Raw genomic sequence first — 14,197 nt, forward strand, 5'->3', positions numbered from 1 at the left:
TTTTTTTTTTTTTTTTTTTTTTTTTGTATGTTACCGCATAACTTTGGACCACGTCAACCGATTTTGATAATTCTTTTGCAGGTAGTGTCTCAGAGGTGGTCCAGTACTAATCTAATCTGTTGAGATCCGATCAGTGGATCATGAGATATATATATATATATTTTTTTTTTATATGGGGGTTGAAGTCGGTTTTTTTTTGCTAAAAATTACTTGTTGTTTTTAATTTACCATAGTTAAGCCCCACAAAGTCTTTTGTACTGAAGCACTATTATGACTGCAGCATCGCATGTACCGTATACGACAGTGGTGGGCGCACACATCTTATATATTATTGCTCTAAGGTGTTTTTTTGTTAGTCTCCCTTTTCTACTTTTCTATGTAAGCAATTCCACTAATGAGGTGTCATTTGAAAAGTCAGAGGTCCCCTGAGTGGTTATTAGGTAATATTTATGGCCATAATATTATTTATCAAAGGTGTTTTTTGTTAGTCTCCCTTTTTCTACTTTTCTCTGTAAGCAATTCCACTAATGAGGTATCATTTGAAAAGTCAGAGGTCCCCTGTGTGGTTATTAGGTAATATTATAATGGTCATAACACCTCTAAAGACAAGAAATTTGTAATTTTATTTTTGTTTTTAATTTACCATTGTTAAGCCACACTAAAGGTATTTTGTGCTGAAGAACTATTGTGACTGCAGCATCGCATTCAACGTATACGACAGCGGTCGGCGCACACATCTTATATATTATTTCTCTAAGGTGTTTTTTTGTTTGTCTCCCTTTTTCTACTTTTCTATGTAAGCAATTCCACTAATGAGGTGTCATTTGAAAAGTCGGAGATCCCTTGAGTGGTTATTAGGTAATATTAATGGTAATAATCTTACATATTATTTCTGTAAGGTGTTTTTTGTTAGTCTCCCATTTTCTACTTTTCTATGTAAGCAATTCCACTAGTGAGGTGTAATTTGAAAAGTCAGAGGTCCCCTGAGTGGTTATTAGGTAATATTAATGGTCATAACACCTCTGAAGTCAAGAAATTTGTAATTTTATTTTTGTTTTTAATTTACCATTGTTAAGCCACACTAGAGGTATTTTGTACTGAAGCACTATTGTGACTGCAGCATCGCATACACTGTATACGACAGTGGTGGGCGCACACATCTTATATATTATTTCTCTAAGGCGTTTTTTTGTTTGTCTCCCTTTTTCTATTTTTCTATGTAAGCAATTCCACTAATAAGGTGTCATTTGAAAAGTCAGAGGTCCCCTGAGTGGTTATTAGGTAATATTAATGGTCATAATATTATATATCTAAGGTGTTTTTTGTTAGTCTCCCTTTTTCTACTTTTCTATGTTTGCAATTCCACTAATGAGGTGTAATTTCAAAAGTCAGAGATCCACTGAGTGGTTATTAGGTAACATTAATGGTCATAACACCTCTGAAGTCAAGAAATTTGTAATTTTATTTTTGTGTTTAATTTACCATTGTTAAGCCACACTAAAGGTATTTTGTACTGAAGCACTATTGTGACTGCAGTATCGCATACACCGTATACGACAGTGGTGAGCGCACACATGATTCAATAATTAAAGGTTCGATAAACTGACAGTTGTCTCTCTCGCACCGCTCGCTTAGCTCAGATATTATTGTTTCTGTTAAAAAGATATTTAGTCAACGAGTTAATTCTGAATATTTTTTCACCTCAAATATTGTATACAAAGATATATTGCAAGTAACACCATGTTTCTCTCAACTCATTACACTCCGCGAACTATCAGAACAATCTGCTTTTATCTGTGGCTACAAGAGGGATGAGTTTACTGTGTATTTCTGTCTGCGCAGTCTGCGCATGGGCCCGCTTGTTTATATTTAATTGAAATCAGAAAATGTCTTAAAAGATTAAAATTTGTATAAATCAGTTTTTATACATGCATATATATGTATTTAGGTATTTAGATTTTACTTAAAAATCGGAATGTACATACATGCATATTTAATTAGGCTTAAAATTGTACTCCCCATTTTTGTACTTCACTTCATTGACTGACTTCTGGTCTGATTATGCATACTTCGCATAACTTCGCATAACTTCGCACAACTTCGTATAAACTTCAAACTGTAATTTCGTATGTACTTTGTATGTATTCCATCACCCAGAAATTAGCAGAACTTTTAAGAACTTAGCGATCTGTTGAGTTTAGATTTTGCTTCACATTTTCTTAAGTTACATTTTTAGTGCACTGGTACAAATGGTTGTGCGATGTTATGCGAAGTATGCATAATCAGACCCTACAACTTCGCAAAACATGATTTTTGTGCGAGACAAATTTCCACAGAAAGTAACGGTAGAAAAAGAATTTTTGGATACTCATTCTTAGGGACACGATATCGAACCGAAAGTATCGATTTAAATGAGTAAAGCATCGCTTTAAAAATATCGGGTACCCATTAATATCGGAATAAAAAGACTCGATATTCAAGATATCGATACCAAAAACCAAAAAATTTTGTCTGAATATAGGTCTTGCATATACGCCGTTGTGGTGCAGTGGTTAAAAGTGCGCAAGCCTTGAAAAGGAAAAACAGCTGTTCAGAGTCGACATAAAACTGAAGGAACCTCCTTTGTGCCACAACATTAAGGCGCACGCGACAAATCGGAGGAGAAGTTATTTTAAAACGTAGAAATTGAGGTGTTGACTTATAACACCAAGGCCGCGGGTTCAAATCCCACCGCATGCAATCCTAACTATAGCTCAGATTTCTGCTCTTTAAAGCCCAATTTATATCGGCAAGAATTGTTACAGGCAAACCTAATATGCGTGCGTAAAAAGCTAACTCAAATTCCAAGATTTGTCTTGCGTGACATTTCGATTTGAGGTTTATGCTCAATTGGCATTTTGGCGCGACTATGGATTCAAATTTTTCTCAGCAAACTTTTTTTAAATTTGACAGAAATGCAACTCTGAGCAATCACGCACGCAAATTGATTTCGGTTTATCAAATGAGAAAAAAACTTGCGTGCGTGCGTAGAAAAACTCTCGCCGGTAATATTAGGTTGAGTTGTTAATAACATTATTCTTGTAATGTGAGTTTATGACATTCGATGCGATACTAGGGTTCTGGTACTCGATTCCAAAAAATATCGTTTTAAAACTATCGAGTAGAAAATATCGGTATCGAATGCCAAAAGTATCGATATGGTATCGTATCGTATCGAAATTCGTGTCCCCACTCATTCTATTTTTCAGCTGACTACGATGCAGTGTTCTACTTTGCAGTCCGCGAAATGAAGCAAAAAAGCGAATTAAAAAAATATTATAGGACGTTCTACTTTGTATTCCCCGAAAATAAACGAAGAAGCGAAATAAATAAAATGTTGTAGGACATTCTACTTTGCATTACCGGCAATGCCTAAAAGAAGCGAAAAAATTCGAAGGCATTATAACGCTATGCCTTCTAGAACACGTTACCACTAAAAGCGATTACCGATTTTTTGCTGGGTTCGTTTTTAAAAAAGCTTGTCTTCGAATTCAGCGTACATGCACGATTGGTAAGGTATACATATGTATGTATGCAGGTATGTAAATGCGGGTTCGCTTTTCGCGCGACAAACTCTTTTAAAAACGGTGTAAATCAGTAAAAATTGTTATGTAGTAATTTTCATTAGAGTTTGGGTAACTCCTTTTACTAATTGGCTTTTAGTAACTTTAACGCAAGCCTAACTTATTTTATTAACCGACTTCCAAAAACGGAGGAGGTTATCAGTTCGTCGGATTTTTTTTTATGTATGTTACCGCATAACTTTGGACCATGTCAACCGATTTCGATAATTTTTGCATCGGAAAACTAGTGTCTCAGAGGTGGTCCCATACTAATCTGGTTTAGATCCGATCATTGGATCATGAAATATATATAAATATATTTTTTATATGAGAATTGAAGTCGTTTTTTTTGCTAAAAATTACTTGTTGTGTTAATTTAAGTGCAGTTTTTACAAAATTTTCTTGCTAAGAAATCTTTTGTTACACTACTTTATTTTGTTCTATTGATTGTAAATGATAAATAATAAATTTGTATTAAAAAAAAATTTTGCCCCATAATTTTATTTTTAATTTTAGTTCAGTTTTTGCAAAATTTTCTTGCTGAAAATCTTTTGTAATTGACACAGTTATGAAATTTTTACACAACCTAGAAGAAAATGTAGCGGTCATTTCAACATTGGCTTCGGGTAAAAATGTTTAAATAATTGAAAAACGAATATCTTGCCTCCCCATTCATAATGAATGGTGGAAGAGGATGGTCTTCTGACTCGACAACTTGGCCACTCTCCAGCATACGGCAGCCGTCGTTAACCCATGTATTCTACCTTCGTTGTGAATTCGAAATCCAGCCCATTCTTGATGCAAATTTTTATGAAAAAGATCTTATCTTTCCAATAGAGAATGGGCTTCACCACAAAGTAAAGCTATTTAAAAAAAACACATACGCGTCAGACAATTAAAAAATAATTGCTTTTAAAAACTTGAAATAAGCTTTTTGCTAACTAACTAAAACTAATCTTATTGAAAGTTTATTCCAAAAACTCCTTTAGATCAGATTACAGCTATGTATGTATTAAGAGCAACGACTATTCAATTTACAAATAGGAAGAGGTCAAAAAAGCAAAGGAATCTGATTTTTGTTTCCTTTTTGCGTCTGCTTTGAGAATACATACTTGGAAGTACGAGTATTATCGATACTTTTTTGAAAATATGAGAACTGGCATCGATACTTTTTTAGAGTATTCTAATATGAGTACTAGTATCGATACTTTTCTAAAAAGTTCTATCACTAAGCATCAAATATGTGTAACTTGACACCGGATTGTTTGGAAGCTATATTTGCTAAAGCACATACACTGTGCCGCTGTGGTGTAGTGGTAAGTAGTGCGCGCTTCCACTCCACAATGCCTGGGTTCAAACCCTGGTCAAAGCAACATCGCAAAAATATAGAAAAAAGTTTTTTACTTAACAGCGGTCGTCCCTCGGCAGGCAATGGCAAACCTCCGAGTGTATTTCTGCCATGAAAAACAGCTTCTCATAAAAATACAATCGCCGTTCGGAGTCGGCGTAAAACTGTAGGTCCCTCCGCTTTGTGTGACAACATCAAGGCGCACGCCACAAATCGGAGGAGAAGCTCGGCCAAACACTAACATATGTGTAGGCGCCAATCTATTATTATTACATACACTTTGAGCCCACAAACCGGCTGTCGAGTAGCGGAAAACTTATCACTAAAAGCGAAATTATATTAAACATAATAACAAAAACCAGTTCACTTAAAATCAAATAATATTAACAATTTATATAATAGCCTTCATAGAACACAAAACTTAAACGTACTTGCCTTTAATGAAATTCAATTTCATTATTTATCGGAAATTGATTTGCTATTTAAAAAAAAATGACTCGAAACCTGAAATAAACTACTTTTGTGAAGCATTATGTAAGATACCTCTTTTTAAAAAACCACAGAGTGCAGGAATTCGTAACATATTTCATATTGTGACTTATTTAAATTGATTTTGGAAAATATTTCGTGTGGCTACTGCAATTCATAAAGCAGTAGAAGAAATTTTTCTCAAAGCGGAAGCGCTGCACCACTAACGCTCCTTTATATCTAAAAAATTTACTTCCAAAAAACCGAAAGAGATATTTTAACTTACAGATCAAAAATCTAAAAGGTTAAAGTAAGCACAATACCACATCACTTCACACTTGATTTTGATTTGGTTTGAAACAAATACGATATTGTGTTTTTTTCTTAGTGTAGGATTATGTACAACCAAGATCAATCACCTGCTGTAAAAATCCATTGAATTAATTCCATTGAAATGTTTTATAAAACGTTTGGTCATTAATTCGTTATTCTAATAAAGTCCCTTATGGCTTTCTGATCTTTTTCAGGTGGAACTTTGTCAAGAAGAATAAGCTCTATCAGTTGCCATCAAACATAAAAAAAGCTCTAGCTCAGTTGATTGATGCATATGGGGAAACATACATATGTATGAATACATATAAAAATATAATACGTTATATAGTATATAGCGAATTAAAAATATTTGTAAAAACCACCAAAGTTGAAACTAATTGTCCAAGAATACTGATACCAAAAACATTAAGAAAATATGATGGGGCCATGAGCCCATCATTATTTGAATTAAATTGGAGTCGCAAGCGCGTCTCAAGCGGGCCTGCACCATGCTAGCACCGCCGAACCCGAGGTCAATATGCGGCCAGGACCCGGGCTGGTCGTGATGGCGCTTGCGTTTATTTCGGGGGCTCGGCGTGGCAGCACCAGCACCAGTTCAAAATCATCTTCATCAACTACATCGACATCGTCGACTTTTTTCACCTCTACTCCATTAGACAACAGCCCTGAACCAACGACACCTTCATTACTGTTTCCGGCATATCTGGGTGGAGGGGGCGTGCCTACGGTAGAAAGTAAAGCCTCTCCAAACCATCCTCAACAAGAAGCTGAAGGGAAAAAATATCACATAGAGAATTACAACTATTTATATAAAAGCTTTCTTTATTTGCCCCCATTCGCACCGCCGATAGAGGGAACAACCCACGACGTCCAACATCTACGGTTAGAAACACTTTCCGGCTTAAAGTCGTCTTCACGGGCTACCAGGCAAACGAGAATAATACGTGACCTAAACGAAGACGAAAGTAACCAGAAGAAAGAAATAGACGGTGGAGGTGGTAACGCTGATACCAGTGCTGGCAGCAACGTGAGTAAACGGGGAAGCGGTGTTGGATCCGAAAGCGGCAGCGGGTATGATATCGAGGACGGTCCAACTAGTACGGAAGACAAGACTAGTGAATTCAATGAGGCTGCTAGTACCAGCGCCAGTAGAGATTCTCAAGGGCTTCCCGTAAAGTTTGCTTCCAATCCATCGGACGCATCACAGTCCTTCGACGAGGACGATATATTAGCTCTGGTTGCCGAGGACGATCTTTTGTCGGAAGAATCGTTCGATCGGCTGACTAAATTTACTAATGATAAACTTGGTTACGTCATTGTGGACGATTATGATGCCTCAAACAAGGACTCAATTAGTGGTGTGAGTGAGAGCTCATTAACTAGTGCTGTTGAAGATGATGAACAACACCCGCAGGACCATAATTATACAGCCAACGAAAGAAATACTGGCATTGAGATTGGTATCGTAGAAAACGATGATTTTCAACACGAGGAAGAACATGCAAATGAGAAAAATGAAGTCAAGATTAATGTAAAGACAAACATCAACCAGTACGCTAAAGAGAGCGTTTATTCGGGGCAGAAGGAAAACAATTATAAACTAGCAATTGGCGACATTTCATATGTGGCAGCGATAAGTGACAATGGTTTGAGTCACACTATTGCGGCGGACAGTGACATCAGTGTTCCAAATACCAAATGGTCGATATTCGAAAGCGAGTCGCCACTGACTCGACTTAATCCTTGGATATCAGCCTGTGATCTAGCACAACCTGGTACAGCACCAGATTTACAGGTAATTTCTATTCATAAATACGTAAATACATATAAAAGTATCCATTTCTATACATTATAGTGCACGAAAATGTCGGCGTTTTTTTTATATGCATATCTTTTCCTTTCAGCCTAAATAACTCGTGTACATACAAATGCGTGTATAAAGTGTGCTCGAGAAGCAATTTCCCACAAGGACCGCTTTCTCGCGATATTCCCTAATATCGTAAAGCTCGTTATTCAGGGTGTTAGAACCATTAAATGTACTCGTCTCCATTCAGAAAATAAACCATGCATTTTTTCTGTTCCATTGAGGTCTACATTGTCTACCGTTCTAATGATGATGATTTGCAAATACCATATTCTACTGTTCACCAATCGACCGTGAAAGATAGTGGAAATAAAGTCATCAAAGTTTATTTACTACTTGCTGTATTTTCATAGAAATTATTAACTAAATGCTTTTTTCACAATAGAATGTTAAATGCATAAATTGTAAGTTTTTTTTTTTATTTTTTAACACACCCGGTATGCTCGCATGTCTAGTTAAATACCTGAAATTTCTCGGGAGAATGACGGTACCCGAGATCGTATCGATAATTCGATTGAACATTTGCTAAAGAACTTCAACTAAGACCACCTTTCCGTTAGGCAATCATTATATAACTGCTCAGTCAAACGAGTTAGTTAGGGCAATTTAAAGCAGCTATAGAATTAATTTTCCAAAAATTTATGAAAAACCAATTTTTGCTAAGTCGCCTTTGTATCAATTTTGAGTAAAAATTTATGACTTCCTTAGGCGCACTGCTCATAATATCTGAAAATCTATACATGTAAATTCAATTCGTATTTCTACTTAAATTCCTTAACTTCGACGCTTTTTATCCGATTTCATTGAGTAAGGTATCAGTTTGTCTAAAAATAAATTTCGTTTAAGACAAATACTGAATATTTGGCAACTTTCATACAAATTTTTTAATTTAGCGATGGTAAAATTCGAAAAATTAAGAAATAAAGTGGTGTTTTAAGTCCTGCTCTGTATAAAAATGTTTACAAAATGTATAAGAAAAATTAATATAACGAGATTTTTGGAGGAATTTGCATTTTTTTTCCTTCTATTTTTACGGAAGTCTTAATACATATGGCTCATTTCACGGTAATCGATACCGAACAAAATGAAAATAAACTGAAGATTTTGAGTGTATTATTTAGGGATGTTAGTGGAAAAAATTCATCTATGTTTTTCTTTGATTCGATGCATCGAAATGTACATCGATATTTTTCGATGCATCCAAAGGCATACATCGATGCATCGATTTGCATAGGATTTTTCAGATGATGTTTCACAACAAAATATGTTATTAGCGAAATTGTACAAAGTTAGAAATAAATTACTGCGACTGAGCTAATTATTACCTTGTTTATACCGACACATAAAGCGCCTGGACCCAGTTCGCTGTGATTCAAAACGGAAGCATAAACCAAATTTCAATACGCTCAGAAATTCAAAAGTGTATTGACTCGATTTTGTTTTCAAATCGGTGTTTTGTTTCTCACATCGGTTAGAAAATAGGTATAAACACATCACTCATTTGACGCGAAGTGAAAAAAGGCTGGTTTTCTTCATACAGCCCGTTTTAAATTTTTTATTATTATTATATAAATATGAATTATAGTTCGCTTCCATTTCGGTCAAGCGCGTAAATTAATTATTAAAGAAATATGGAAAGAAAACAACAAATTTTGTTTACTTTTGAATACGGTTTCAGCGAGGGCGCTAAAAAGACACAGGTATAAACTTTTGAAAGAAATATGTGTTGAGTCAAATCGTTTTATTGTAAATGCGGTTCTTACATTGGTATAAACAAGGTATATGTTTCTAACGGAACATTTTGAAGCCATTTAATTTTTTTGTTCAAAGTCACTCCCTTTTTTGTACAATTAAAAAAATGCACAACAGACGTCAGAAGCAAAACATATCGATATTTACGATGCATCGATGTTTTTTCAGACATCCCTAGTATTATTTCCAGTAAGTAAGAGTAATTTTCAAGGTTTTCGGGCAAGTACTGAATATTTTATTAATTATTGAAGCAAAGTGTAAAAAAGCTGACGAAAGTAACGCTATGAAACAGGCGAATATGTGCGAATTGCTTTTGAGTATTTGTATACTGTTCTTTTCGAGAAAAAGAAACGATCACGCCCGTCACATGTCACACCCGTCACAATTAAATTAAAATTTGTAACTGAGTCAGAATTTCTGAAACGGGCCACTTGAATTATGTGATATTTTATTTCCCATCAGTTGTGGTATTTTTTGATAGCCATTGGCAATACAAACAAATGTGTAACTTTGCTTTTACAAAAAAAAAAATTTTCTTATATATCGACAAGTGTTTTTTTTTACCACTTTTAAATACCACTTCTGATTGGAAATAAAATATCACATAATTCAAGCCTTACGGCGTCTACAAGCAGAGCTGTGTAATGATTGAATTAATCGCGTGTGCATTCTCATTTTATTCGTTTAAAAAATGTGATTGTTTGATTTTAAAAATTTAACAACCACTCTTGAGGTTACAAATTGTAAACACAAAATATGTAGTGTGTTATGGAATGGTCGAGATCCATTCACATAGAGAAGGTGAATGCAAATAAATAAAATTATAGTTTAAAAAACTAAAACCTCCTATTATAATTGCCATTCGTACTGTCATCAGGTATGTAACTTGAGAATAGAAATCGCTGCATCTTTTAGGCGCATCAATATTACATAGTTACATCCCGAGCTAATAAAAGGAAGGTAAGAAACCCAATCATGTATGAGTGTACGTTTATGTGATTGCAATCTCTCATTATCATTCAGTACTAATACTATTTGTTGTATCAGGGTTGAGTTTTTTGAACTCATAATGTGAAGATTGCCATCTACCTTAAAATAAGTAAACAAATAAATATTTGCTGCTAAAATATTTTTCTAAGTGTTTAGCCGAGCTTCTCCTCAAACTTGGGGCATGAGTCTTGTTGTTGTGACACAAATGGAGACACCTACATTTTTAAGGCTAAAAGCTCAAACAGTCAACGACGTAACGTAGACGTAGGTTGACGCAGACACGATCTACCTTATGGGATTCGCGTGTTAACCAAAACTCACCACCGCATGGCGGTGACGTTGCCGTTGCTGCTCTCTCTCTCTATCAACAGTAAATTTGATATGCTGCTACGTACGTCAACCTAAGTTTACGCTACGTCGTTGACTAACTGAGCTTTAACTCCGAACGCCAAATGATTTTATAAGAAGAGTTTTCAAGGCAGAAGTATACTCGAGGGTTTGCCACTGCGTGCCGAAGGACGACAGGTTTACAAATATATTAGCACTTAAAATTTGTGTTTTAATAAAGTATTAATTAAATAAATTATTATCGAAAATTATTATTTTAATAAATAGATGTAAAAATTTTTATATATGGTAACTCTTAGACTTTTCTTTATTTGTAGCAAATGACAGATGTAAACAAAATAAAAATAATAATTGTAATTTTACAAATTTAAAGCAAACGGGCGTTCTTTACAAAAAAATATAGTTAGGGATCGAATTGCGCATATTTTTTTACAATACCAAGCGCCTCCAAGAAGTATTAAACCACTAAATAGCTTAAAAAACGTTTTCAGAAATTCGAAACAAGGGTGAAGTGCAGTGTTCAATTGTGTGCGAAACCGCAGGCAAAATTTGTGCGTGTGTAATTAATGTTTTATATGAAGAAATGTTGCCCCTTATCATCAGAAATAAGCAAACCAAAGACCCCCGCTTCCCACTGGTTGTTACATAATAACTGAATAGCCGCTTAATGACCTTTTGCTTGTTTTGTGCACGCATGGCCAGTTAAGGTACGGTGACCATATTAACCAACGTAAAATAAAGGCATTATTTTTTAAAATGAGTTGGGAATACGTACATACAACTTGTATGATAAAAGTACCTTACCCATATCGTAATTTAAATCAGATATTTACCAGTTAATTAACCGACTCCGAAAAATGAAGCCAAATCGTTTTCCAGGACTTCGCCATCCTTTGCTGCCAAAATGCGTTTACCATAATTCATACTGCACGCCGAAGCCAGGACACAGTGGTTAAAAATTGGAATTTAATGTTCATATTTTTCAACCAATTTTTACTAAAAAAAAATACTTTGGTGAACATTTTTTATAACATTTTTTTTGTTTGTTTGTAATTCTTTCGTTTTGGGAGAACCATACAATTGTTTTCAACTAGTCTTTGTTATGCAATATTTATTAACTGGAACAGGAGAATACATTTTCTTTAAAATTGCCACTTTTTCTGCATTTTTCACTAAAAAATTTAATACAACCAAATAAAAATTTACAAATCAGGCCCAACTGGTCTCTTGCAAATATTATAAGCTTTCATAAAAAAAAATGATCAAATTAAGTGACAAAAAATGAAGGCTCCAGTGAATTACGAACACTAAATGCCAGTTTTGAGCCACTGAGCGATAGGGGGTTTATTGTTCTCCTTCAGTGGAACTGGAAACTCAGCGTGCATCACGTTCCTGGGCACAACTTTCCCTGTGCTTTATAGATTGTACAAAGATTACCGATTAAATAAAAGCCCGTAAGTGGGATGCGAAACAAGCTGACGAAGGCTTTCATTCTATTTTATAAGGGACATTTTTATTTTTCATATTCTATGTTTAAAAATTTACCTCTCAAAAATGCAGAGCTGATTTAAATGACAGTTCAAGAAATAAAGGACAAAAGGCGTCCTAAAATAAAGGACTGTCCTTTAAAATAAAGGATGGATGGTCACCGTAAGTTAAGCAGGCATATCTGAATCGATTTCCTTCATCATTCTTAGCAATTTAATGTGCATTTTTATTATTATCTGTTGCTAACAGACATTTTGGTAACTCAATCTGTGTACACAAGCGGTAGTAGAATAGTAGCTTATATCGATAGGCTGGCTTTACTATAATGCGGCATTCCCTTAATTCTACGACACTTTATTATTTTTTATTTATTATACATTCATAATTATTACATTTATTATACGAGAAGGAATTTTTTGATGGGACTTAATAAGAATATTAACTTGCTAGTATCGGAACTATTTCTTGCACGTTTATTTGCCAACATTTCTTCAACGGCTCGGTTCCAGTAAGTCATTCGCAATCGTATGCCGCGAATGCAACATTATACTAAAGCCAGCCTTTCGAAATAAGCTACTATTCCATATGAGCACAAATTTTTAACAGTTTCCAGTTTATGTAATATTAATCAAAACTAGGGTTGCCAGACGTACTGCTTTTGGGAGTAAACGTACTCCTTTTTATTGCCATGTACTCCCTTGTACTCCCAAATAAAAATATCTGGAAATGTCCTCATTTATTAGTTTTGTACTTCTTTTGTACTCCTTTTTCCAGCTACATATAAATATTTTATCATATACAGGTTGTAAAATAATAATTGTTGCACAGTTTTTTTTTTAAATAAAAGGGACCTTTATAGACTTTGCGAGAAAAGTAGTTTATTGTTAATTATCCACAGGTTTTACATAAACTTTATTAACTAGTTTTTAAATTTTTACTTTTATTTGGGTTTACCGGCGGTAAACACTTTGAGAAAAAAGCGCAAGTAAAAAAAGTAGTTTATTGTTAACTTTCCACAGATTTTATTTAAATTTTATTAATTAGTTTTTAAATTTTAACCTTCATTTGGGTTTACCAGCGGGTTTGGGAGAAAAGCGCAAGCGGCACGCAAGTCTTGCTCGGTTACTTTATTACATATCTTCTGTAACCATAGGGCCTAGGCATAGGCTAATGTCCCCCATTTGGGTCCTTTATACTCCGTCTTTTGTTAACATAAATCCTCTTACTCAAAAATCGAAAGGACTCGGAACTGGTGACTAGGAGGGTATTCATTCGACCAACCCTATACAGTTATTTTCTGGGTGGCAAATGCAAATAAGGATACAAATTTTAAAACTTGTTAATAAAATTAAAGTAAAATATTTACAAAGTTAACAAAAAATCATTTTTTTCGCAAAATCTATAAAGGACCCTTTTATTTTTCAAAAAACCTGTGCGACAGTTATTATTTTACGCCCTGTACTTTGCCATTCATAATGTGGTAAACTCTACTTAGTAAGCAAAGTTAAGTATGATAGGGAAAAGGTGTAAGCATGGTTGTAGTCAGGTAAGTGCAGGGCGCTCGGGTATAAAAATCAGAAAAATATTAAATTAAGGCTCTTAGCGAAGGGGGAGTGGGCGTGGCACCTCCAACCCCTTTTTTGGAGAGGGCATGAATCGCCATTGACAAAAATGCAACCCCCGACAACCTAGGCGCCCTATTGGTATCCCTAAGAAAATCGCCAAAAATCACAATCTTCACCTGCGTCCACAGTATTTTTGCGTAGAATTCCTTCCTGCGTAGGCGGCCTTCGGGCGCGCTTAAGGATTATAACCCTTACTATGTAGAATTCTCCTTTCTGTGTTGCCGAAGAAGAGAGGAGGAATCCCTCTTCTTTTGTCAAAATTGTATAACATTTCTTGTGGATATAACTCCGGCTTGGGTATCCACAGTATTTTTGTACTTGACTCCTTTCGGCATAGACGGCCTACGGCCGCGGTTAGGGATTATAACCCTTACTAAGT

At 35.0% G+C, this 14,197-nt stretch overlaps 1 protein-coding gene across 2 annotated transcripts in view; it reads left to right on the plus strand.

Annotated features, from left to right (window-relative positions):
* The window catches only part of LOC118744143, a 363,604-nt gene that overhangs the window by 58,893 nt on the left and 290,514 nt on the right, over nucleotides 1-14,197 (plus strand). For both annotated transcript variants that reach the window (XM_036476920.1, XM_036476921.1), the window contains one exon: nucleotides 5,946-7,546. In XM_036476920.1, the coding sequence (XP_036332813.1) occupies nucleotides 6,269-7,546 (1,278 nt within the window). In that variant the 5' untranslated portion in view covers nucleotides 5,946-6,268. The remainder of the gene's footprint in view (nucleotides 1-5,945; nucleotides 7,547-14,197) is intronic.

The sequence above is a fragment of the Rhagoletis pomonella genome, unplaced genomic scaffold (genome assembly GCF_013731165.1).
Source record: "Rhagoletis pomonella isolate Grant_MI unplaced genomic scaffold, Rhpom_1.0 Rhpom_scaffold_00008, whole genome shotgun sequence".
NCBI classification, from domain to species: domain Eukaryota; kingdom Metazoa; phylum Arthropoda; class Insecta; order Diptera; family Tephritidae; genus Rhagoletis; species Rhagoletis pomonella.